The sequence below is a fragment of the Notolabrus celidotus genome, chromosome 20 (genome assembly GCF_009762535.1).
Source record: "Notolabrus celidotus isolate fNotCel1 chromosome 20, fNotCel1.pri, whole genome shotgun sequence".
Lineage (NCBI taxonomy): Eukaryota > Metazoa > Chordata > Actinopteri > Labriformes > Labridae > Notolabrus > Notolabrus celidotus.
This window is the reverse complement of record NC_048291.1, coordinates 1,352,115-1,379,980: the sequence shown is the minus strand read 5'-3', so window position 1 is coordinate 1,379,980 and position 27,866 is coordinate 1,352,115. Positions and strand designations below refer to the sequence as shown.

General features: G+C 40.6%; 2 protein-coding genes across 4 annotated transcripts in view; one reads left to right on the top strand and one right to left on the bottom strand.

Moving 5' to 3' along the window:
* usp43b (ubiquitin specific peptidase 43b) overlaps positions 1 to 19,844 on the bottom strand; it is a 123,690-nt gene extending 103,846 nt beyond the window's left edge. The window contains exons 1-2 of one of the 3 annotated variants that reach the window (XM_034711471.1): positions 19,723 to 19,844; positions 19,229 to 19,281 (exon numbers count right to left, since the gene is read on the bottom strand). In XM_034711471.1, the coding sequence (XP_034567362.1) occupies positions 19,229 to 19,252 (24 nt within the window). In that variant the 5' untranslated portion in view covers positions 19,253 to 19,281; positions 19,723 to 19,844. Of the gene's footprint in view, positions 1 to 3,177; positions 4,057 to 19,228; positions 19,282 to 19,674 lie in introns of those variants that run through there. The other 2 variants (XM_034711472.1, XM_034711470.1) reach the window with 2 other exon arrangements.
* A 3,139-nt stretch (positions 19,845 to 22,983) lies between these two features.
* LOC117832378 (phosphoinositide 3-kinase regulatory subunit 5-like) overlaps positions 22,984 to 27,866 on the top strand; it is a 92,570-nt gene continuing 87,687 nt past the window's right edge. The window contains exons 1-3 of the mRNA XM_034711475.1: positions 22,984 to 23,112; positions 23,560 to 23,620; positions 23,971 to 24,031. The gene's annotated coding sequence lies outside the window, so the exon portion shown is untranslated. The remainder of the gene's footprint in view (positions 23,113 to 23,559; positions 23,621 to 23,970; positions 24,032 to 27,866) is intronic.

Here is a 27,866-nt window from a genome sequence, read left to right as displayed (position 1 = left end):
CACTTTCTTCTACGAGCAAGAAGAGGAAATCTACCGTAGCACTGAGCTGCTTCGATGAAGTGATGATCCAATTCACCAACCACAGATTATTGGGTTTTAATTCTTTCTCATCACCAAACTTCAAGCATTCATCACATGGCTGTCATTTCCACCAAGCTGGGACCCTGAAATACCTTTATTATGGTTCTATTGAAGTCCATCAACCTGATGAATTATCATTTCCCCAGTTTGGTTATTTATCAGCAGCTGAGAAGACAAAGAGAGCTCGACAGGAGGGCGTCTGAAGTTAAATCTGATGGACTATAAAAGTCATCGTGTAAATCCCTAGCTTAGTTACGTTAAGCTAACTGCATTGCGAACAAGGAGTACTTTAAATGTCGTTTTAAACCGTTGAGACTTTGGTGACCATTAGTGACTTATTTATGTATTTATTAAAGCTGGGGTTGGTGTTCAGATTTAGATCCACTTTTTGTTCTCCTGGTTAAATGATCTTTATGTCCTGATGGTAATCAATACATAATGTGTTCTTAAAAAAGAGGCAAAAAAAGCTGCTATCTACAGCCGGAGTAAACCTGGGAAAACACCAACCAATCACCATTTTTGGGGCCCAAAATTTTAAACCAATCAGATCCCGTCCTGCCGTTCTGCCCGCCTCCTGCAGAGCGTACATGTCCCCGGCGTTCACTCCCCGTCTCCTGCCTCGCCGTCCCCTGACTCTATTTACTTCCCCTCTCACTCCACCTCGGACCTGTCCCCTCTGACCCCATGAGGGTCTTTGCTCAGGACTGTAGTCCGGATCAGAGTCTAAAAAGCTCTCACCACGGGGGCTCTGACAAGCAGAAGAATTAATGACATTTAGTAAGTCCTACAGAAATGTAGATGTACTGCAGCGTCCGTCTGAACGCTGTAGGGATGACGAGCCGGTTCATGAACACGTTGATCTTTAATAACCGGTCACTGTCGGCCGTTACCACGCCAACCAACAAAGCTCTGTCTCTCCTCTCTCCAGCTCACTGTGAGCTGTGAGTGCTAACAGCAGCCATGTTTGTTTGTGTTTTAACTTTCACTGCTGTTTACCGCTGAGTGAGACATGAATTGACGGAGTGCAAAAACACAAACGATGAGCTGAGGACCGGTTTGGAATCAGTCACCATCATATGGTCGTTAATCAGCGGCGCTCGTTCATGTGAGCGGGGGCGTCGTTTTGGAGGAGCTCCGAGGGGAAGGGGGGGGGGGTTAGATGGAGTATTGAGAAATGCTACATTCGAATTCATGCTAGTTCTCCGCACTTGGCAGCATTTAGCAAGTTACAGCGGAGAGGATAAACTTCCTTTAACAGGCAGAAACCTCCAGCAGGACCAGACTCATGTTAGACACACATCTGCTGAGACCGTGTTGGAGAGAGGGATAGAGGGAGATGAAGAGAGAGAGAGAGATGATAGTGGGGAGACAGTCTGACTCTTATCCAGTCTTTAGATGGTTTTGTTTCTTGAAAGTTGTTAGAAAGTTTAGTTCTGCACTTCTTAAACGTGTTGTTGCACTTTAAATACGCCCGATGTTCCTCTCCTCAGCTGCTGATCAATAAAGAAACAGAGGTCCTGATTCCTCGTGATATACAACCTGCAGAACTCCAACTCAGCGCTCCAACATGAGAACAACTTCCCTGCTCTGGAGTCTCTCGCCGGCTGACCCTGAATGCTCCCCGAGCAGCAGCCTCATTATCACCTGGCATGAAAACAGAGCAGTCACAGGGCAGAGCATCTTAAGTGCTTGTTAGTTTATGTGAGAAGAGCACAGTTTGTTTAACTCTTGGCCCTCGGAGCAACCAATGTTTGTGTGAATTACATATTTAGACTCTTCATAACAGTGTTTATGGATTACTGTGAGAGAAATGTGTTATTATATCTCCCTGAACGGCGAAATAACTACCCAGGTAGTAATTACAGGAGCATGGAAGTGATGCAGAGTAAATCACGGCTGTTATGAAGCTCTAACTTTCATATTCAAACACTGGGGAGCCATGGGTATTTGGGGCCCAATGAAAAAATATCACATTGGGCCCCAAGAACCGTGTGCAACTGCTGCAACCACATCTCCAGGATCCAATCCACCCAGTCAAAGCTTTACAGAACTCTACATTTTCAGCTGTCTTGCCTCTTGGAGTCAAATATTTACTGTATGACTTGCACAGGCAGAGGCTTTTGTAATAGTACAGATAGAGAGAGAAAAAGAGAGTCCCACAGACCCCCTTCAATAATGCTAATTGACATGCTACGTTGCTCACCTTCTTGTTCATGGGGTTGGGGGGAGTTGTGGGGAGACACCTGCTGACTCATCAGCTGCTGAGTCTGGTCGGGAGGGCGGGGAAACCCATTTAGTATAATTAGCTACAACGTAGTTCATCTCATTGTGGACATCAAACTAGCAAACAGGTTGATTTGAACCATTCAAAGACTAGACCAACCTTTCCTGGAGAGACACTGGGTGACATACTGTCGCCCCTTTCTTCTCTCTCTCCACTTCCTCCTTTTCTGGGACCCAGACTTGGTCTTTCCAGACCTTTTAGCTGCCTTTCTGTGCACCTTCTTTCATGCTGATACAGGGGGGGGATTAATATGAATTTGCCCAAATAAAGTAGAGATCTCTGATATTTATGAAGACAACAGGACCGTTTTTAATTACCTTATTCTGAATAAAATATTAATTATGATTTTTTTGTTATTATTATTTTGGGGCCCCCCTGTCACTCATGGGCCCTCAGAATCATCCTAACTTATCCCCCCTATACGGCGCCACTGTTCAGACATCCTGTTAAACTCTGCATCAGGAACACTTCACTTCAGAGATAATTGGACTTGTGTTTAATTGTTCTAACTGCAGATTCTTCAGAGTTTGGCAGCCTTTTATCACATATTTAATCAAGCAGCTGTAAATATGTCCTCCATTTGTCGATTTTGTTTCAAATGTGACTTTCATTAATGCAATCTGTTCTCTCTCGTCTGTCTTACAGTCGTCTGTGGTTATTAAAGGATTGTTGTTTGTGTTTCTGGTTGTTTATTTGATTTAATTTCACTTCTGGTGGATAAGTAAATCAATGTAAGCTCTTATTTCTCTGTTCTTGTGTTTGAAAGCCTGATAATAATGATCTTTGTGGTTTATCCTCCACCTGATGTGTACCTTGAAGTCCACAGACAGCTGTGGGGTGTACTCCAGAGTCCACAGAGCCCTCACAAGTGATGCCAGCTGCTCCGTGACCTCTCCCTTTGCAAACCTCATCACCTCATCACTCCTCACCACCCCGTTCAGTCTGGTCTGACTCAGGTCCAGCTTGTACCACTCCAGCCCCAGATACTCCGCCAGCAGGTCCGTGTTGCTCAAACACTGCACCACAGCGTTCATGAAGCAGGTGTTCCCGTGGTTCTTCAGACCCAGCACACCTGGGACCTTGTCCCCGTACTGGAACAGGAGTTTCTCTCTGCCGGTGCACAGAGAGGAGGACGTGCTCGAGGTGTTTTTGGCCACGCGGTCCCACACCACCTGTACGTCCTCTTTCATGACCCCGGAGCTCGCGCTCAGGGTGCAAGGTGCGCCGTTCCGGAACCCTCCGTCATCGTCCTCCGCGTCACGCGCGTCCGCGTCTCCAAAGTGGGTGAAAGTCCCCAAAGTTCTGATGATTCTGTTCATAAAGCTCCCCACGGACCTCAGAGACTTCTTCCGGAAAAGCTTCCCCGCTTTGGGCTTCTTGTCTTTCTTCGCTGTCTGCATGTCCTCCTTGCCTCTGCTCAGTTTCTCCATGACTCTGCCTCTTACTCCCTCGCGCGTCTCTTCTCCTCACTCTGCTGATTGGGTAAATTCCGTGTCACTGCTCCGGCAGAGTCGCCTGCAGTCCGGACAGCAGCGCGCAGAGGTGACGCGGAGCCCGGAGGCACAACGAGCCGCTGTTCTTCGGTAAACCTTCCTGTTCCATCGCAGCACTTACTGAAGGCGTTCATTCTCACTGCTGCTGTCACGAGCAGCGGCTCCTCTCGACGTGCCCGGCACAGCAGGAGCCGCTCCGCGTCCAGCTGCAGCACTGAGCTCCCCTCCCACCGCGCGTAACTTCAGCTGGAGGAGGCTGGAGATGGAGTGACCGCCTCCCTTCTCCCTCCTCCTCCTCCTTCTCCTCCTCCTCCCACCGCCCGGCGCATGGAGCAGCTCTCTTCATGCGGTCACACAATGAACTCTCTTTATTTACTTCCATCAGTGGAGGACAAATTAACTCAAGTGAAAATATCAGACCTTTGTGTTAACTAAAGTAACTTAAAGCTATGGGGCGCCGTTTGGAAAGTTGTGCACACCGAAAATAAAAGCAACATTTAGCTCCAAAACCTCCTAAAAATATAGAGTGAATTATTAAGTCACTTTTTATCACATTTAGAGGAAGATTTGTGATCTTCTTCACATTTAATTTTGTTGAGAAAAATATATTAAGTTAAAATAATTATTAAATCCAAATGATAAATATAAATATTAATGTTAAATATAAATCTATGGGGTGTGTATGTGGTTTCTATGTGGATTAAAGGTGACATATCATGCAAAATCAACTTTTTAATGGTCCTCTCCCTGAAATCTGTGTCCCTGTCTACAAACCCCCTGAAAAGTAAAAGACTCCATTCTGCCCCTGTTCTGATTTCTCCACCTTTCTGTAAATGTGTGCTGAAACCAGCCGTTTCAGTTTTCAGTGTTTTTCATACGTCACAACGCCATCCGGTCTGTAACAGGAAGTCAGAGCTCGGAGCTTGTTCAGCCCATAGACTGTATAAAATACAACTCAACCCCTCCTCCCTTTTTCATTCCCTGCACACATGTGTGCTAACAAGGAGCTTAGGAGGGAGGCATGCTAGTTGTAGGCTGTCTTAATAAACACAAAGGTCGCTTTGACTCCCCACGTCTGCAGATTTGAAGATCTAGTGGATGATTTTTAGTTTGCATGGAAAAGTGCTAGCGCTAGTTAGCATAGCTACATAGCTACATGTCGTAGCTGTAGCTGTAGCTGTGTACCAAGACACACGTCAACATACTGACAAACAAAACAACAAGTAACACAGAATCTGTGACCAATCCTTCAGAAAGGTCCCGCTGCCTTTCTGGCAGAGGTCGGTTTTACTCCCCACGTCTGCAGGTTTGAAGATCTAGTGGATGATTTTTATTTATCATGGAAAAGTGCTAGTGCTAGTTAGCATACCCATATAGCTACACATTGGTAGCTGTGTACCAAGACACACGTCGACATGCTGACAAATAAAACAACAAGAAACACTAAATCTGTGACCAATGGTTCAGAAAGGTCCTGCTGCAGGCGCTTCTCCGTCAGGATCAGATTCTGGATCAGATTCAGAGGGTTGAAGTAACGCGGGTCTGTGAGCAGCCGTGTATATTCAGCCAACATGTAAACATTAGATCAACGTGCTGGACAGCCGAGGCCGCACCCACTTCCTGAGGGGGCGTGGTCAGAGAGAAAACAGCCTGTTCTGAGGAGGACTGACAAAGAGGGCTTTTCAGGCAGACCAGAATCTGATTTCAAAGTGTTTTTTTTGAGCATAAACTTTAAAGACATGTTTTGGGGACCTCTTAGACCGATATATGTTGATGAAAAAAGCGTGATATGTCACCTTTAAGGTTTTTAAGATTTAAGGTGGGGTCAGACTGAGTCTTATCCTGTCTTGAAGTTGGGTCTCTGTTCATAATTTGTCACAGTGTGGTCTAGACCAGTGATTCTCAACTGATGGGTCGCGACCCAAAAGTGGGTCGCGGACCCGTTTTTAGTGGGTCGCAGGCCTTTGCCGGGGCAATAAAAAATGTTTAAAAAATAATAATAATCTGTGCTTTTATTTTGAAGAGGATTTTTTATGCAGCGGAGTGCCGTCTATTCACACTCCTTAACAGTAGGTGGCGATAATGCCTTGTGATGCTAATTGACAAGAAGACAATAAGAAGACTTGCAAAGTTTGTTTTTAAAAGGGAATGGAGCATGGCGAAACGTAAATACGACACCGAATACATTAAGTATGGATTCTCCTACATTGAGGACAACAAAGGACAAAAACCTCAGTGTGTTTTGTGCAGCGAGGTGCTGGCACAAGAAAGCATGAAGCCTTCAAAACTGAAGCGGCATCTGGAGACAAAACATACCTCTCTCAAAGATAAACCTGCTGAGTACTTTCAAAGACGACTTCAAGACCTGAGGACATCGCAAAAGTGCCTTACTTCTTCGTGCTCCAAGCAAGACCAGGCACTACGTGCGTCTTACAAGGTGGCACATCGTATTGCTAAGTTAAAGAAGCCCCACACTATTGCAGAGGAGCTTATCTTACCTGCAGCCATGGACATGGTCAGAGAGGTGTTGGATCAATCCGCAGCGGACAAACTGAAAACTATACCTCTCTCAAATGACACTATAAGCAGGCGAATTGAAGACATGTCGGATGACATCAAACAACAGACCACAGCTCGCATTAAGGCAAGTGGTCATTTTGCATTACAAATGGACGAATCTACAGACATAACAAACAAAGCGGTTTTACTCGTTTATGTGAGACATGTGTGGGACGGGGACCTACAGGAACAATTTCTCTGCACAAGAGAGCTCCTTACTACTACAACTGCAGAGGACATTTTCAGCTCCGTGGACTTATATCTGAGTTCAGTGGGCCTAAGCTGGGACATGTGCGTCGGTATCACAACTGATGGCGCTGCCTCCATGACAGGAAAAAACTCGGGGGTCGTGCGGAGAATACTTGACAGAGCTCCGAATGCAACTTGGAAGCACTGTTTTTTGCATCGGGAGGCCTTGGCAGCAAAGGAGATGGTGCCAGTGCTTCATGAAACATTAAGAGATGTCGTCCAAGTGGTAAACTACATTAAACGGAGTGCAAAGAACACCCGGTGTTTTCAAAAACTGTGCCAAGATCTTGGTAGTGAGCACGTACAGGTGTTGTATCATGCCGAGGTACGCTGGCTTTCGAGGGGAAAGGTACTGTCCCGTTTTTATGAACTACGAGATGAAATCGCAGCCTTTCTTGCCCAGAACAATTCGCCTCTCGCAGACCTGTTTAGCAACAGTGTGTGGCTCGCACATGTTGCTTACCTCGCTGATGTGTTTGAACAATTAAACACATTAAACGTGTCTATGCAGGGGAGGGGGCACAACATTTTTGAACAATATGACAAAATCGATGCTTTCAAAAAGAAGATCTCGGTGTGGGCATGCCATGTTTCTAAAAGCCGACTGGACATGTTTCCCAACGCCTGTCACGAGGGACAGCAACTGGACACGGCAGGAAAAAACGTGACGAGGAAAACGATCACGACACATCTGAATAAACTTCTGGAGCGGTTTAATGACTATTTTCCCGTGAAACAGAGGGATGACGACTGGATACGTGACCCCTTTGGAATCGACATGGAAAGCGTCACGTTGCCAAGCAACGAGGAGAGTCAGCTGGTGGAGCTGTCATGTGACCGCACGCTGAAAAAGAAATTCACGGAGGTAAGCCTCTCCCATTTCTGGTGCAGCACTGTGATGAGCGAGTATCCTTCCCTTGCCACTCGAGCAGTAAAAATCCTCCTACCATTCAGCACTACCTATCTCTGTGAGTGTGGCTTCTCAGCTCTGGTTCAGCTGAAGACAAAACACAGAAACAGACTGGACATTGAACATGACCTCAGAGTTGCTTTGTCGACTATAACTCCAGACTTTGAGACTCTTGTGAGGACCAAAAAACATCCCCAGTTCTCCCATTAACTCCTCCAAACTCAGGTCTATGATGTCAATAAGGTTGAAGTTAGTGCTGCTTAATTTTCTTCAAAGCACAATGTTTTTCAGTATTTACCAACTGATAAGGTAATCAGAAGAAAAGTTAATTTTGTATACTTGAATCTTTTTGAATTGCACTTTTTGTTTAATTTATTTTGAGTTTGTGGATAAAAACTGAAGAAACTGAATTTATTCCATAGTGCACTGTTGGTTGTCATATTTGCACTTTTTATTTTATTTTTAATTTAATTTTTATTGCCAGAATAAGTGACTGAATAAACTTTAAGAGTACAGTTACTGAAGTGTTACTGAATGTTATGTTAAATCAATTTGAAAAGTTGAAATTTTTCTTTTATTTGGGTCCCGGCTTGTCATTAAGGGGTGATGGTGGGTCCTGAAGCCAGTCCAGTTGAGAACCACTGGTCTAGACCTCCTATGTTTGTAAAAGCGTCCTGAGATAACGTTTGTTGTGATTTGGTGCTATACTAATAAAGATTGATTGATTGGTTTCTGGTGCTTCTGCAGCCAGTCTGAAGTGGTCACACGAGGAACTGCAGTTACTAGCATATCCTCGTTGGTTTAATTTCTCATGGCCAGAGGTTGCCACTTGGTACCAAGCAGAGACCTCCAGTGTTGAGAAATGAAGCCAACATGGAAGGGCATACAACTGCAGTTCCTTGAGTGTCCACTTGGGGCTGGTTTCTAAAGTGAATGAACCCCCATTAGGCTCCCATCTTTACAGTGGAATTAAACACATTTACAGCCTGGTACAAAACTCAGTTATCAGCGGAAAAGCCTCAGCTCAGACTCTGTGCTTCTGTTAAGAGTGAGTAATAGTAAGAGTAAGTCTTGGTGATCGCCATTGTTGGGCACAGACATCACCTGTCTGTGATGTCGCTGAAACTAGGTTTCACACAGTTCTTGGTTTGTACAGCTATGACTGCAGAAAAAAGAAGCTTCGGTGATGTGTGGGCTTCACTCATCACATTTTCTTTTTCCTGCATTATTAGAGCGACCCTACTCTCCTTCCACAGACCTGCTGGGAGCTAAATCCAGCTTGAAGTGCATTAACTCATGGTTCAGAATCGTGGGTCTAATGTACTGGATTCTGCTCATTGGGGGTAGAGAAGGCTAGAGGAGGAGATATGCTGTATGAGTGTGTGTGTGTGACCTCTGCCGCCTACAGAGGAAATTCATTAGCTAATCCTTGGAAGGCATTTATCAAAGGTTACAGTGTCCTGGATTATTACCCTCATTCCTGAGCCATGAAGTATAGGTGAGCAGCACGGTTTATCTCCGTCTCCCACTACATAGATATGTTTAATCACACAGGCCTGTCTCAGCAGCACTGAAAACTGCAGATTTATGGCTGCAGAAAGCGAAAGCATTAGGACTGACTCTCCTCCTTACTGCTAATGCAACCTGAAGAGGGAGTGTGAGCCAAGTGTTTGCTCAGAAGTGGTGCCTCCTACTCGGCTTGCCTTCAGAGTGGCGCTGATGACGGTACAGTATGGAGTGTCTGTTGTTGTTGTTGAGAAAGAAATAATCCACCAGCAGCCTCAAATGCAAGAGAGAGGAGACTCATGAGATACTTTAAGCTCAGAGATAGGAACCGCCATGGGTGCTCGCTGCAGAACAGCCTGCGCTCAGAACGCTACAACCTGAATCTGAAGGCCTGCATGCAAACAAGCAAAGCCTCGCCAAACACATCCTTCACTGCGTCGTCTGTCTTCAACAGGAGGCGGTAAATAATGATCTTCTGTCTTACACAACGACCGGCCCGGCTGTTCATGTGGACCAAGAACTGGTTCACCAGTTGTTCGAATGTCAGGCCTCTGATTCAGCCTCCAATGCAGTATTGGGTATCCATGAGTACGCTTGTTTTTACGCCCTAACCAATGCACCAAAATCATTAATCAGCTGGTTTCTGGTGAATTAGTGAGTGCCAATAACAAATAAAAACAGGGAGTGTCAAAGCTGGCAGCATGTAAGCAGTCAGTGTATTCCAGCACTATCATTTATATCTCTATATATCTTTATTAAGTTGTGTTTGTGGGCGTTTTGCAGGAAATGTGGGGAGTAGAGAGAGGGGGAAGACATCCAGGAAATGGTTGAGGCTAGGAGTCGAACCAGCGACAGTCTATGGGGTACACGCCCAACCACTAGATCACTAGTGCCCAATATGTTACATTTTTAATAGCAATTTGTTTCCAAATCAAAGACAAAAATCAATTATATCAGATTATTTACCTTTAATGGACTTTCTGATGACGTTAATGTGTGTGCAGCAAGTCTAGGCTGCTCTAAGCTCTGGTGATAGTAGTGCTCGTACCAGCTCCAAGCATAGACTGTATAAAAAAATGAACACAGTCTCCTTGACAACCTAATCTAAGTGGGCCTTTAGCCTTTTTGCTAACAGTTACAGGATTCCTGCCTGTCAATCAAGTGAGCCACGCCCTTATTTGGGCAAAACTCGTAAGTTTAATATCTACAAAAATAACGAGTTATTATAAATTCAACTCGTACAGTGTGTGTTGATAGAGGAATGAGCTCTTCAGACGTAATCTGGTTTTTGTACCAGGCTGTAAACATGTTTATTTCTGGTGTAAAGATCAGCTCTTTGAATTGGTGTGTATGTGGTTTCTGGTGTTTCTGCAGCCAGCCTCTAGTGGACACTGGATGAACTGCAGTTTTTAGCACTTGGTTCCAATGCATGCATGCAAATACCTCTAACCGCAGATGAAGATTATCTTACCTTAATTAAATCAACTTAAATAATATACAAGACTCCTTAAAAGCCAGGTGAAACCCCTGGACAGTTTGATTCCATTAATTTAAGGTCCACCAACAACCCCAAGAGTAGTCTAAAAAGACTCACCTGTTTTGGAGAGATAGCTTTTCCAAAAAGGACAGCTCTCGGTGAAAACCTTTAGAATAATAAACACTCAAGGAATCCTAACTTAAAAACATAAGTGCCAAATACTGCAGTTCCTTAAGTGGCCACTTGAGACTGGCTCCAAAAGTGAGTCAATTCCCATAGACCCCATGTTATATTTCCAACTTCAAGACAGAATTAAAATATGCTTACAGATTGTTTTTTGATTTCACTGATTATGGAAGCTGAACATTTGGTAAATTTAGATATATCATCCATTTTAACTTTATTAAAGTTTAGAGAGAAGCACAATTAAGGGTGTTTTTACTTTGACTAACAGGTGTACACATTGTTACCTCAGTTAAATCAGACACTGTGCCTTTAAGATGATTTTTCATGCAAATATCAGACATGTAATACAACTTCATTTTACATTTAATTCCAATAACGTAGCATTTAACGTCTGTGCTCCAGCTTTTAGATTTGATTGTTTTATTTTCCCGAGTGTGCTGCCGTCACTCTTCCTCCTTCCTGTTCAGCGTTCCCCAAACACTGAGTTATGTGTGGCGGTCTGTTCATGGGACTCTGTACACTTGTTACGGACACTCTCGGCTTCAGAAAACCAACATGGTGGCGGCCAACAGGCAGAAACTCAAGGCTCAAATCAACTACAGAGGCTACCATCTATCCTGTAACTACACAAGAGAATCCAGGAACTCATCTTTAAGGGGACGTGTTTTGGGAGGGTGGGAGATCTTTGTGTTGAAACTTAAAGGATGAAGAATGACGGATCATTTTGTGGCCGGGTTTGTCTCCTGAATTGCTCTGGATGGAATAACAGCAAATGCAAAGTGGACTGGTAGTCTGATGATTTGAGTTGCTGTATTTGCAGGCCAGCTTTACCATGAATCAGTCCTCCTCTCCTTCTTAAATCCACACTTTCCCTGACTTCTATAACAAAACAAACACAGGGAGGCATGATGAAACCAAACCAAAACAGCCTTGTCATTCTCAGCTCTGTGGGAGGAGATGAAACTTTCTGACTTTCGTGATAATGACCGCTCTGAGCCGCTGCCATCTATCATATGTACAGTAGCACTGTGCATGTTTGAGAGTTTATGGCTGAGCAATAATCACCTCTGGGTTTGGCAGTGAGCTCCTTTGTGTTCTGGCCTCCTCTTCACTTGTTATTTGATGTTATTTTTAGAGCAATTTTGCATTTTCTCTTTCCAAAGTCAGGTACCTTTTAATATCTCTCCTGCAAAGATGATTCCCTCCAACGGCTGACTTCTCTTCCGTGCTTTAACTGAGGAAGGTTCATCTCTGTAAAGATGTATTTCTTTCTCGATGTGTGGCCTATATTTCATCGTCTTTGATGTGGGGGGACGTCTCGTATACAAAGCACAGCCCTTTGAACGTTAATGTGCTAATAAAGTTCTGATAAAACAAACAAAAGAGACAGAGAGGTGTGTTTCTCACAGAGAATCAGAGTCCCTGCGATGTGGCCTTTCAGTTCAGTCATGTCATGCCTTTAAATGGAGACACATTTCGCTTGTGATGCTCTTTTCTGCAAAGAAGGAAATGTCATCGTCCAAAGATGAAGGAGACAACAGAGTCCATCTGGTCATCTGAGTCATGCATGCGGTTTGGTCTGTGAACAAACACTCCTTCAGCTAAACGAACAATGCACGGTGACCATAACACATAACACGGCCTGCGATGGTTGCAGTATCACAGTCAAATGTGACCCACTTACTACACCTGAACATGCATGTTGTATCTGCGGCGTCATGCTAGACTCGTCCAGGACTCAGGACTTGACTCTGACTTTGAGACTCAGAAGATGGAGGAGTCAAACTTATTTACTGATAAACATGTCAGTGTTTTTTGTTAGGTTTTTCATTATAAGGCCCTGATACATTTGAGCAATGGCTGTCACATATAACGCCCTTCATCTGCGTTCATGTGCCGTCTTATTCTAAAAACACTTCCTGACTGGATGCCTACAGAGGAGCCACCAACTGTGACTGATAAATAGTGAGTTATTATTTTTATTTCATTTAGGGTTTAACAATATTATTACTTGAATGTTTTATATTAATTTTGATGTTGTTTTATTATTTTATTTATTTTCAAAAGTTGTAATTCATTATTTGTCTACTCAGTTTTAGTGCATTTGTTTTATTTGATGTATTTTAACAATTGATATTTTTATTTATTTGGTGTTTTAACTTATTTAAATAACATTTAGCATATGTTATTGTTATTGGTGTGCATTAGTTGTTTTCAATTGCTGTAAAACACTTTGAACTGCATTTGATTTGTTTGATAGGTTCTATATAAATAAAGTGATTGATTGATTGATTGATTGATTGATTGATTGATTGATTGATTGATTGATTGATTGATAAACCTGATGAATCACACTAGTGTGCAATGGGACGGCTGGATAAAGAAATATTGAGCACAGAATAGTTCAGCACTGCAGGCCCTGCCCCAAAAGATCCTTGACCTTTGATTAAGTCCTCCCCCTTAAGCAAGGGATTTCCAGAGGTTAGATAAACTATCTAGGAACTGGACTTAGATCCTGGTTCCTGCGGTCCAAAGGCTTAGAGATCCTCCAAAAGGTCCCAGAAATTTCCTGCGGTCAAAAAGCATCTTAATAGGAACTATCGAGGATGAGGCTGGGACAACCTCATGTACCAAGCTCAGACTCAACTTTGAGGACTCAGACTTGGATTCAAATTCTTCTTTTGTGACTCTGACTTAAACACCGGGACTCAAAACTTGACTCAGACTGGTACAAGCTGAAGTACTAGAACTATTTTACTTAAATGCAAACTGATGGAGTGGATAAACTTAGTCTTATGTTGGAGTTTGTAGTATTGGTTCTAAATATCGGTTATCGTCCTCATGAGCTACTTGTTATTGGTATAGATATCGGCGATGGAAAACCAGTTTCCGTCTACCCCTCCTTGGGAACTCCACATTCCCCTCAAATAATTTCTAGTAACAGTAAAAAGCAAGTTAAGTAATATTTAGGAGTAGAAAACATAGATACTTGTGCTGAAATTAAAGGTGTAAAGTAAAAGATTGTCAGTAAATAATCAAGTAAAGTGAAAATACTTAAAGCAGCAGAGAGAAACTTTTTTGGGGAACTTTTTGGACATATGTTGTATTATTCGACCTCTTGTTGAAGGTCTAATATTCCCATCATGGTTAAACTATGCAGGTAGAAAGTAAACAAAGCCTCTTTCTGACAGGCGTTAATCAATCAATCAATCAAGCTTTATTTATATAGCACCTTTCATACAAATAAAATGCAACCCAAAGTGCTTTACAGCGATTGAAAACAAGAAAGAAGCAGAAATGAGACAATGCTAAGACATTTTAGTGGAAGATAATAATAATGATAATAATAAAACTAATAAAAATACAAATTAAAAATAAGAACAACATAAAAATAAAATAAAATAGAGACCAATGCACACCAAAATAAAATATGTGTAATTAAAATAAGTTAAAGCATCAAAATTAAGAAATAAAAATAGTTAAAATAAATAGATTTAAAAGGTAAGGATAAGAGTTGAAAAATAAAACTAAGGCTGAAAAATATCAATAAAACTGAGTGGATAAATAAAATTAAATAAATGAATGAATAAATACATAAAAATAGAATAAGATAACAGTTAAAATTACTAAAATAATAAAGCAACATTTAAATCAATATTCTAATAAAAGGTAGGTAATAAAATTGTTAAACCCTACATAAAAGCCAGACTGAATAAATATGTTTTTAGTTTACGTTTAAAAGTCTCAATATCTCCATCAGCTCCTCTCAGATCCTCCGGCAGGCTGTTCCATAGTTTGGGAGCGTAGTGGCTGAAAGCAGCGTCACCAAATGTTTTAGTTCTGCTCTTAGGAAGAGCTAAAAGAGAGGAGCCGGAGGATCTGAGAGACCTACCTGGTTTATATACTAAAAGCATCTCTGAGATGTAGTCTGGTGCAAGGCCATGCAGTGCCTTAAAAACTAGTAAAATAATTTTAAAATCAATACGAAAAGCAACAGGCAGCCAATGTAAAGATTTTAAAATAGGCGTAATGTGTGCTCTCCCTCTGGTCCTCGTTAAAACTCTAGCTGCTGCATTTTGTATTAACTGCAGTTTGTTAATTGTGTTCTTTGGAAGACCAGAAAGGAGAGCATTGCAGTAGTCCAGCCTGCTGGTTATAAAAGCGTGCATTAGTCTCTCTGTGTTGCTCAGAGAGAGAAACGGCCTCACCCTAGAAATGTTCTTTAAATGATAAAAGGCTGTTTTGGTGATAAAACGAACATGTGGTTTAAAATTAAAATCAGAATCAAATAAAACACCTAGGTTTCTGGCTTCTTGGCTTTGATTAAGTCCATGAACATTTAGTGTGGAGGCCAGTTTCTCTCTCTGAGCCTTTGAGCCGATGACAAGTACGTCCGTTTTTTCCTGGTTGAGCTGTAAAAAGTTATGTGACATCCAGGTTTTAATATCTAAAATGCAGTTAAAAAGTGAGTCAATCGGCCCAGTGTCATCAGGAGACACGGCCACATAGAGCTGAGTGTCATCAGCGTAGCTGTGGAAATCTATGCCATGTCTCCTGATGACACTGCCCAGGGGAAGCATGTACAAGTTAAAAAGTAACGGTCCTAAAATTGATCCTTGCGGTACCCCACAGGTAACCTCATGATGTTCAGAATTTTGATTGTTGATTGTTACATAAAAATTTCTGTTAGAGAGGTAGGATGCGAACCATTTAAAAACCCTACCGGACAGGCCAACATACTCACTTAATCTGTTTAAAAGAATTTGGTGGTCAACAGTATCAAAAGCAGCACTGAGGTCAAGTAGCACCAGGACTGTAGGTTTGCTGTTGTCAAGGTTTTTCCTGATGTCATCTACTACTTTTAGTAAGGCGGTCTCTGTGCTGTGATGTGTTCTAAAACCTGACTGAAACATTTCAAATTTGGTATTTGAGTTTAAAAAGGTATTTAACTGGATAAAAACAAGTTTCTCTAAAATCTTACTTAAAAATGGGAGATTTGAAATTGGTCTAAAATTACTTGGTGATAAAATGTCTAAGTTCCCTTTCTTTAAAAGAGGTTTCACTAAAGCAGTTTTAAAATCATTTGGGAAGACACCCAGCTGTAGAGAATAATTTACTATGGTGAGTATGTCTTCCGATACAGAATTAAAAACAGTTTTAAAAAGGGAGGTAGGGATGGGATCAAGGGAACATGTGGAGGGTTTCAGTTCTGTTACCACCCTCCTCAGTGTGTCAGCATCAACCAGGTCAAAACAGCCGTACTTGTCATCACAGGGTACATTTGGTACAGGTAAAAGTGCAGTGTGCATGTTTTGTTGGCAGATACCAGACCTAATTTTAAGTATTTTCTCCCTGAAGTAGCCAGCAAACTCTTCGCAGTTGGAACCTGAAAGCTGAGCACTGTTGTTGACTGTGGGGTGTAAGAGTGAATCAATGGTATTGAAAAGAAGTCTGGGGTTGTGGATGTTGGTGTTTATGAGGTTTGAGAAGTATGCCTGTCTTGATGTTCGAATTGTTTTATTGTAGTTTTGAAGTTTTTCAGTGAATATGTTTTGATGTATAGTGAGTTTTGTTTTTCTCCATCTGCGTTCAGCAGTTCTACATTCTTTCTTTAGGTTCCTCGTGTAGTCATTTTTCCATGGTACCATCTTTTTTGTGGTAATTTTCTTGGTTTTAATTGGAGCCGCTGCATCAAGCACTGTTTTCATTTTACTGTTAAAATCATTGACTAAGTCATCACAGGCTGATGGTCGGACAGGATTTTTGTATTTTGATATTTGTGATGTGAGAGCTATGGCTACTTCAGGGGTTATGTAACGTTTTCTGATAGTACGTTCTGTGCAATTGGGTAGGCAATGATTAAAACTGTTAAAAAACACACATGTTAACACATCACATGGTCTGGTTTGTTACTGTAAGTCGTATAAAGGAATCAGTGTTTTACTTTGTTTGTGAACACCACAATGAAAGTCTCTATTATTCTATGATCTGCACATCTGCACTGTTCTTTTCACCCTTAATCCTTTTCACCTTTTCACCTGGGAGATGTTATCGTAGACCAGCATCACAAACTGCCCGCTGGATGGAGACACGTAACAGCGCACCTCTGGAGGAAATCAATACCCCTTCATGTATTTTTACAGCGCTGACTAAACATGTTCGACAAGGTTTAACAAGACGATCGCCTCCGTCAGAGCTGAACTGATTCAGGCGTCCCTGTGATGTGAAGAAGTTTCAGCAAAACAGAAACAGACGGGGGTGAGTGGGCGAGTTCTGGCTTCCACCGGGTCCCAGATTACGCAGGCCCCATCTGAGCTGGCAATAACACATTCCTTGTCAATGCCTTTAATCTTAATGCAGTTGGCAAAAGGCTTTCTGCTTTCTCATGGATTCCTGGAGCTTGAGAGTCCTGGACAGGATCCCCCACACACTCACAAACGCACACACACACCTGCACAGAGAATAGATAGCCACCAGCTCAGCAGCACACATGATGAGACTGACACAGCTCTCCCTCCAGAGACTGTTGGAGCCCCGGCTGCAGAGCTATTTCTACTCATGGCCTATTTCATCCAGCACCAGGCTACCTACTTTCACTGTAACCAAACTATTATCAGTCTCTGAGAGGAGCTAAACACACATGCAGCAGGGAAACCAGCTCAAAATGAACACAGCAGCAGGAACACATTTTATTCCAGCCTCCTGGGCCTGGAGTCTAATCATGAATATTAATTCTTTTCATTTAAATTCCCTGCTGGCTCTATCTCTCCTCCCCCCTCCCTCGTTTTTCGGCTGCTATCTCAGGTGGCAGCAACAGCTGTCAATCCCAAGCTGTGCGCTGTGTGAGCAGGAAGCGTCCTCTATCTGCTGCAGACAGTAAACACATGAATTTTCCATCATTCCCGGTCTCTAAAGGACAGGTGCTGACTGAGTGTTTGCATATAAATACATTGAGATCATTTGGAGGAGGGGAGGCTGTAATTATGAGTCAGAATCTGCACAATGAAGGAAACAAGATGGACTTCAAAAAACTTGAGAAAGTTTGAATCTTGAAAATTGATGGTAAATTATCTACAAAAAATCATTAGTTAAGTTGGAAAAGTTCCCCTTGAAACTTCAAAAGCACAATAACAGCAATTAAAACTCTATTATGTGTTTAATTAACTCAAACAATCATATTTAATTTAAGGAGTACCCAAACTATTAGCTGACAATCATAAATTAAAGACTACATCACTGCTGTAACTTCACGAGTAGTGCAATGGCTCCCTCTACTGGTCAAATTTAATCATGACATGCAACTACGACCTTTTTAGTGATTTTTGATTTTAACTGGCTCAATTTAATGGCAGTTTAACCTCCTGCTCAACAGAAAAAAATACAGTTTTTCTTTTCAGTGTTATTCATATAAATGTATAAATTAAAGTTAGGATTAAATAATATATTTCCTGTATAAACAGCTAATCCAGGGATTGTTTTACAAGGGACACTATCCTAATATTACATACCTATATTTATTTTTATTTACTGCTTAATCTGTCATTACCAACTATAATCACACCATGTCAACCTGTCACTACTGAATCATTTTAATACTGCCTGTAATTACTGCTATTTAATCTAAAGTCCATTGTAACATTGTATATATCTAAATTGTATTCTATCTGTATTTATTTATTTTTATGTCTACTTATTTTATTCTATTCTATTTTACTTATTGAAGCTTCTTCTTGATTGTACTTATGTCTGGGTTGCTGTAACAACTGATTTCCCCCCCCGGGCGTTCAATAAAGTAATATCTTATCTTATCTTTTATTCATGAACCTCAAACTGTACTTTGGGGATTAACACTTAAATGGTTGGGGAAAAAAACAAGTGTAGGACACATAATTGTACACAATGCTACAGAAATTAGTTTGTATTGTGACTTTTTATTAAGTTTAAAGATGAATTCAACCTTGAATCCACCTGGATCAGGATATATAACATTATTTGGATGTTTTTTTGCATCACAGGTTTCACAACTAACCCAAATGCTCAATGCGAATATAAATAAAGCAACAGTGGAAAAATATAATCTATTTCTATTTCAGAATCGCTTATCGTTTGAACACATTTTTGTAACTATATCTAGTAGCATATGTAGATCCAGATTTTATGGACTCAAATATATTTTTTGCATACAGGGAATCAATATTAAATCCCCCACAGCAAACAATTATAAATGCTACAGTAGGTTCATCATGTTTTGGTGAGCCTGGACTGTGAAAAAGGTTGGATACATCTAGTTTTTCAGCAGATATACCAGCTAAAAAGGGATTAGAGCCACTTAAAAAAACATTGTTGTAGGACGTATGAACAAAAACATTTATTTAAGGTGTAATTTGTTCTCAATTCTGAGTAAAAAGACACATACAGATGATTTTAAATGTGTATAAATGCACTGACTTTTTTTTGGTTTATTTAAAAGCCAAACTTCTTACCTCCACAGGCTTATCAGAGTCCATACTTGTTTTCAGTTAGTCATTTTGAACGCCTGCAACACAAGAAAACCACATTATTATCAAGGGACTGCCTTAAACACACTATTACAAACTTATTTTAAAAACTGTGTCAGTTGTAAACACTTCATTTTGAGTCAGGGTGACAGAATATACCAGTATGGTTTATGTTGAGGTCTGAATTAACTGCTTTGATTAGAGGGAACAAGCTAGCACTAGAAACTTACATGAATTACCATAATGCTAATATATATCTGCCACTGGCAATATGGCGGCGCGCTGACGTATCACAGCAGCGGGGCAAAGCGGCATCTACGTACATGTACAAGACGACGTACGGTAAATAACGTTATATTAACTTTAAACAGACTTTATTTTATTGAGACATTATACTTTACACTCACTGTGAACTGGCGACTCATAATCACCTTTAAAAGAGCCTGCGTGGGAATGAACAGGTGAAGATGTGCAGTTACCTTATGCTAGGATATATCTTGTTTTTGGGGCGCATCAACGGCAGCAGGTGAGGGAAGCTAATTTACGTCATGACGTTCTCGTGATGCAAGAAAAGGAAAAAGACGACCGTTAGTTTTTGAATTTAATGGCGGCAATTATATCATCGTGAGTTTGATTAAACACCTTGAACTGCTTTATATTAAAGGTGGAGTAGGACATGTTATTTTGATGCATTTTTCTCAATCACGAGCAAAAAGCGATGTATACATCGATAGGGAGTAATACACAAAGTGATCTAACACTGAGATGAGAAATCTCAGTTGTCTGTGTCAGCAGCTAGACTGCAATAAGTTCGTCCAATCATTCATTCGCCACCGAGCGCAATGATTGGCTGACCGGCCGGATGACCTGTGACCTGCCGAAAGACACACCTCCTGTTTACAGGAGTGCGCGTGACCTGACTGAGATCGTCATCAACAGGCTGTTCACTAACGCAGAACATCTGATAAACATGTCAGAGAGAGAGTAACCAACGATTTAGCTCAACTTCTGCCCTCAAGTTCTGCCGCTAAACAGAGCAAGAAGAGGGAGACTGTGATGGAAAAGGAGACGACTTAAAAATACTGGATGAAGATACAAACACGAGTCAATATTCGGGATGCATTTCTGCGACGGCTGAAGGATTTGAAGGGTCTCTAAAGCGACGCCATGGTTGCTGATTTTCTACTGGACAGGTAATCATGTCATTTCATTTGTCTTTGTGTTCATGGTTTAGTTCATCTATGAGACAGCTAGCGATAACTTCGGCTAATGCTAGCGGCCGGCTAACGGCTTGTAGCTCTGTTTATAGAGACCTGTACACAGTCTGTTAGCTTGTAGCTCTGTTTATAGAGACCAGTATACAGTCTGTTAGCTGGTAGCTCTGTTTATAGAGACCAGTATACAGTCTGTTAGCTTGTAGCTCTGTTTATTGAGACCTGTATACAGTCTGTTAGCTGGTAGCTCTGTTTATAGAGACCTGTACACAGTCTGTTAGCTGGTAGCTCTGTTTATAGAGACCTGTACACAGTCTGTTAGCTGCTAGCTCTTTATAGAGACCTGTATACAGTCTGTTAGCTGGTAGCTCTTCGGTTGCTCTTTATCAGCATGAATGGGATGTTGTACTAAGTCTAAATGCCGTCTTGCCTGTGTTTTCATAGCTACGAGAAGGAAACATCGACGTCCACACCGTTAAAACACGGGACGCAGAGGCCTCCACCCCAGCTGTTTCATGTGTTCGGAGTCCCCCTCTGACCGGTGAGTTTCAGGCCCGATAAGAACTCCATGAACATGAACGTTGCTTTGACCACTGCTTGCGTGGAGGTATAAATACTGCTCTCTTTTTTATTATGAGCTATATTTGATTTACGTACGCAGAAGGTTTTTTTTTAATGTCCGCACAAAATAAAATCCAAACCCTTCTCTTTCACTTCACGTGATCTGCATGCTAAATCGCAATCTGAGACCACACCATACAGACTAAAGAGATGAGAGACAAAAAGTTTGGCTGATAAAAAATCCTGTGAATGTTAGCTGCTTCTCTAAAAGCTTGGTTTGGTGAAGGAAAGCATGAATAAAAGTGTTCAACGAGAAATCAAATACACAGAATAATTGTATTAATAATCTGTGGGCACAGTCTTCCTCTCCAAAGAGGGAGAGAGCACATTTTGACATCACTTACTCTGAAAATATTAGATAATATTCAAGATATCAATAAGAAATACAGTATATGTACCATATGTGCACAATACACACTGCAGTAGGCACTAAGCAGACACTAGTGATAGTGGTGTCAACTCCTTGCATGGCTAGAAGAAATAACTGTTTACATATGGGGCTGAAGGAAGGGTTATTATGATCGAAATCAAATGCACAGTGCTGTAAGATAATGAGAACCTTTGACTAAACTTCTGATTCTTTCTTCTATGTCAGGTATTGCACAATATTTAACAAGAAGTCAAAAAAGTGGAGCCTGTACACAATGAAGGTGGGTAAGGACTACAAGTACATCACAGACCTCCAGAGCACAATCCTGCACAGAAAGCTGACAGCAACTGGGGGATGCCAAAGAAGAGAACAAGGAGGCCGGATGATCCACGCCAACATGTTTACCTTCAACAGCCATTATTTTTATTTCTGTAATAAATACATTTTCTAATAAAAGTAAATGTAAAACAACTCTTTGATATTGCAATTATTTGTTTATAATGTTGTATGTTACTTGATATGGATTTAAATTATTTTGTGATTTGAAGAGAGAAGGCCAGTGTACATTTAAAGATTTTTTTAACAAATGTATACACAGCACACTCAAGTATTTTTTTACATGAAGATAAAATATATACAAAGGAACTAAAGGGTCACCATACAAGTATTGTATGTAATCATGTCATAGTTTCATTCACTCTCCACTGAAACCTTTATACTGTCCATGTGGAAGGGTCACGGATTTTCCAGATACAGCAACAAGGTATTACTCCTCTATGACCTGCACCAAGTGCTCCATGCTGCCAGACAACAACCTGTCAGTGCAGCATGGCGGAACTTTCTGTTGCTGTCCCCAGGATCTGGAGCTCGTCCCCGGTCGTTGCTCTCCCTCTCGCTCGTATGGCTCTGCCTTGCACTCGACCCCGGTCTCGTCCTCTCCGACCTGAGGTGCTTGGCTCAGGATCGTATTCAGAAGTCATCATGAGAGCTCTAACAAGCACAAAAAACAGTCAATATGTTGTAGTTCCAACACGAAAATGAAGACTGTCAACAATGGTGAACGCTAATCAATATATAGGCACTGTAGCCGTCTAGTAACTAAACATCATGACATGCTAAATCAAAATAAACATGGCTAGCCGGAGTTATTAGCCCGGCAGCAACAACTTGCTCTAGCTGTATTTCAGATGATAAAAACAAACACACGTAAAGCTAACATGCAGGCTATGCTGTGCATTCTAACTAATTACGTATTTTTTTAATGTGGTAATATAAGCGGTTTACTTACATGGGAGATAGACGTGTTTTTCCTCCGATGAAAATAAAGTCAATCGCTCGCCGCTCCACAGTTATCTATCATGACGTCATCCTCCAGCTGGAGTCTGCCACAGCGCGTTCATGTGTTTGGAGGCGTGTCCCTCCCCTCTCCCTACAGGCTGCTCTGAATGGAGGGGGAGGGCTCTGTTCGGCTGTGTGCTTTCAAAATCAAGCTAACTGCTGCGGCTTTCTCAGGATCTCCTACTCCACCTTTAAGTTTCTGTAATAGTTTACTCGATATGAAAAGTGTTAAATAGATAAAATGAGTTATCATTAATAAGTTTAGGATGATGGCGCTGGTTTAATTGAAATGACAAATATATTAGCAGACATGGAAGGTAAGGAGGGTGAGTATCAGAGTCACCTGTTAGCCTCAACTTAGCTAGCAATTTGGAGTTGTTGATTTATGTGGTTGCTGTGTACCATTTGTATTAAAATAATAATCTGCTGGTGTTGAACAGGTAGTAAGTAATCTACATTTATTATTCCATTGAATGTTTTCCTTTAACAATGTGATTTACCAAAGTAAGAGCTAAAATAAATGAACTTACAGAAAAATAAATGTAAGGTATCTCAGGAAAACAAGAGAATTATCTTGATTTTCTGTAGTTATATTTTTCTCAAAAAAATTGTTGGAAGTAAACATTTAATAGAAATTAAGAGTATTTTTTATATAAAATGAATTTATCTGTGTACTGATAAGATTTTTTAAGATTTCTTTCTGAATTTCACTGTAAAAATGTTAAAAAATATATTAGCTTGATAAATAAAATTTGTAATATTTATGTTTGCAGGTTGGTGTTAGATTGTCCTCCAGTTTGAAGAGGCCTAGAAGGCTTGATGTACAAGATAAGGGTACGTTTATTATATTATAAGCTGATGTTTATTTATTAAAACAATTCCATTTTAAAAAAATCCTGTACTTTACAACTAGTTGGAACTCAACCTACAAAACTTGAATTGTAAGGCAGTATTTTGTGAAAGAAAGAAAATGTCACAATCAGCCATACATAATGTCAATTATTTGAAAAAAAGATTTCACATCATTTGACATGAGGCATACATTTACAGGAAATATGTATGTAACATTTATTCATCCAAATCCATCCAGTACTAACAGTTTTTTAAGTTTATTTTCTTAATTTGACTGTAAAAATAAAAAAAATGTGCTTAATAAATAAAATGTTTAATATTTGTGTTTGCAGAATGATGTTGGATTCCCCTCCAATTCAAAGAGGCTGAGAGGACTTGGTTTATAATATATGGGTAAGTTTACAGTGTTGTATTATAAGTTGATGTGGGGCAGGAAAGTCACACAAAACAAAACACTTTTATTATTTAAATAAAAAAAATGAATTTACTTTGCAACTGGTTGAAACTCACAACCTACAAAACATGACTTGCAAGGTAGCAAAGACAAAGTCACATTCATAATTTAAATTATTTAAATTGAAAGCACATAAGCTAAAGACATTTTCCTTTTTCAATGTGGAACAAAAAGACGGCTCATCATTTGACATGATAAAAGTCAGCTTGGATACATTTCAGCAGCAGAACAACCATCTATTTCATCCTTTGTGTTTTGCATAATGTGTCGTGAATCAGTTCCCCCTGACACTTGAACAAAAGTGAAGTTCATGCCAGAGCAGGCGCTGTTCACAGCAGCTCGGTACAAAGGTCTTTATTGGGGTCACATTCAGCTTGGCAGACCACCCGGCTGTGTGGGCGCGGCGGACACATTCATGACTCTGCACCCCCAGCTTTACCGGGATGACAAACGAGGAATAAAGTAGTCATAATTCTCTCTTAGACATACATGACCAGTGGCACCTTTTGCTGAAAGAGGCTTCAGTTTCTCTCTGCAGCTGAGCTTCAGGGTGGCGTCTCAGCGGGGTGAGTTATAGCAAACATGAAAGACACAACAATGAATTGAAAATGCAGTCAAAGCTCCTCGTATGTAACATTAATCTGTGAATAGGAAGCATGACCAAAACACACAATCTCCCTTTATACACATCAATTTAAAGTAGACTTATTGTTCCCACAGATGGAGTCAGACCACGTCTGTCCAGCAGAGGGCAGTGTTTAGAAGAGAATGATAGTGAAGTTAAATGTTGGAGAAAGACCACAGAGCTGGCTCAGAATCAACCTATATTATGTTTTGGCACAGCTCAGCTCTAATTACAAATGACATCAGACAAATTGGCGTCATTTGAGGTCCAAAATTGCACTCTGTTTTGAATTGAGTCTCATAAACAGCTTTATTATAATTGTTGAAGTGAAAGTATTACAAAAGACAACATCAAAACATCGCAATATTGGCATCTCTCTATTGACTCCCATTCATTTTTAGGATTTCACTGATCAAAACCTTTAAGATACATTTAAGACTTACTTTAAAGTCTTTAATTGTTTTATATTGTTACTTTTTTACATGTGTATTCACTCATATTTGCATCCTTTTCACTTAATTTGCCTCTTACCATTTTTATAATTCTTCTGTTTCCCCTTTGTGGTGTTATCAAAATATGAATTCACCTTTTAAAAGCTTTTAGTTTAACTTTATTTTGACTTTGTCCTAACTTTATCATACTGACCTGTATTGTGTAGTAGGATATCAAATTTTATATATTTTTTAAATCGCTATTAATGACAGAATTTAGATAGCTCAACACAATTAATTGCATTTTTAGAATTCCCTAATTTCTTATATTAAACTGTTTTTAAATAATAATAAAAATAATAATTCATAGAATTTATATAGTGCTTTTCTAAGTACTCAAAGTCGCTTTACATAAGGTAAAACTAAAAATAAAACATATAAACAAAACAAAACAGGGACAGAGGTGGGGCGGGGGTTGTATGCTTTTTGGAACAGGTAGGTCTTGAGTTGGGTCTTTTAAATCTGTGTTAACAATGTACACCAATTCCTAGCAGTAACTTATTTTGGCGAACAGTTAAATGCAATAAAACGTACTTTATGATCTTCACTTTAAGATTTATTGTCAAGTAAAAGCTGCACTGCTGCACCAGTGTGGTCTGAATTCAGGACTTACATCAGACTTCCACCAGATCCGTATCCGTCCTCTCTCGTCCGTCAACAACACCCACCGTTTGCGTTTCCAGGATCAAGGATTCTCCTCCTCCTCCTCTCCTCATCCATGTTGTCTTTCTGGTCCTCTGAAAACCTCTGACCTGTTGACTCCAGGCCTGGCTCCGCTCATCATGACTTTGGTTTGTTGTTGTAGTTAAGTGAAATACGATCTGGTGATAACACAGAGTGTTTTATTCTGAAAATTAACCGGATGTTTTCATTTTGTTTTGGTGAAACCTGCTCTGTTGAGATTGATGCATCGTGCTCCGGCATCCGGCACAAATAGAAGTCTTGTGTATCTGATCTGGAGGGCTCCGACCTGCGGAGTGGATCCAGCGGAAGTTAACACATTGACTAGAATAGAAACCTATCAGATCAGAGACTGACCAGTCCCAGATCTGCTGGAATTTGGCCTTTAGATGGAGAAGACAGCTTTAAAGTGTTTATCCTGTGACATGCAGAATATATTTCCATCTCATTTGAAGGATAGCTTTAACCTGCACCTGTTGGAGGAACCTTTCCCTCCCTTTATAGGGAAGAGAAAGCTAACAGACACAGTGGGAGGTCTAAACACACAGTAATGATATTATTCACGCTTCATTTATCTAAGCTTTTCCTTCTCTAATACTTCAAACCTATTTAATAAATAGAAAACACCCCTTTATTCCAGACTTTGGGCCTCTTTGCTCTTCTCATATAAGCGTTCAGATGTGTCTGATTAAAGGCTAATTGGATGAGCCTCTAATCTTCATACCAACACAGTTCTGCCGGATCCTGGGTGAAGGATTACATCGATACCCCAACGTGGAATAACCTCTAAAAGTCTCTGCACTGGTATGCGCTCATATCATCTTTGTTTGAAAAGAAGTTCACATGATGTAGCAGCGCAGAGTAAGTGATGTTACACACCCACTAAATAAGAGTTTCCTCATTTCCTCTCATTGGCTGAGCTCCACAGTTAGAGGAACATTTACCAGCCATCAGTGACAGAACGCAGAGATGTTTATGCAGTAAAATACAGGCATGTAAAACACGGTGAACCCTAACTGTGATTGCATCCACAGAGTGAGCACAGAGGGGTGTTTGTTAGTACATGCTTCATACTCCTACTTTCTAAATAAGCTATTTTTTAAAGCTAAAACTGCGTCTTTAAATTTAAACAGCAGTTATTTATGACTTACATGATATTTAGAAATGTGGAGTATATTTCTAAGAGGAGAAAGGGATGGTGATGGTGAGTGCACGGGCCTGGAACGGCATGCTAACAGCTCGTACCAGGTAACAAGTCCAGAGGTTGAGGAAGTGTTGAAGACAAGGCAATAAATACTCTGCAGGTTGGTGATGGCTGGGTCCAAATGTAAGACAGACAACATGATTCAACTCAGGATAACTCCATGCTGCACAGAAGCACCTTGAGTTTCGAGTTAAGCATCTAGGTGCTGCTAATCAGACTGATGTCAGCGTGCAAACATGTCACAAAAGATGCGTGTGTGAAACTAGATGTTAGCTACAGTGCTTGCTTAATGGGAGGCAACTGACTGCAGGCTGGGAAACATGTTTAAAGACTCAGGTCTTAGGGACGTCCTCAGGTTGGAACAGTGGTCAGCACTGCCCTTGTGAGTTTCCCTCCACAAAAGTTTCCCTTTTTTGTTGAAGAAAGTATGTTTTTTTTTCTTTTAGTTTATTAAATCCTTTTTTTAATTTCATGTTGAGTCCTGAACCTGTGTTTGCCTTCTCCAACCTGAAAAGCGGTGCAGTAGTGCAGCACTAATTGAATAATAAATCTAAATGTCAAGATCTTAAAGAACATTTCATTACATTTATTTGACTCCTGAATCAAGACACTGCTAGGAAGTGCTGTACATTGTTGATATGGACGTAAAAACTGTTTGAAATGTGAAAAAAAAGTATTTTAAATAAACAATTAAGAATGTCTTTTATTGTGATCAAAATTATTAATTATTTTACAACTAGATATAAAAGTATTTTGACTTAGGCGCCCATTTA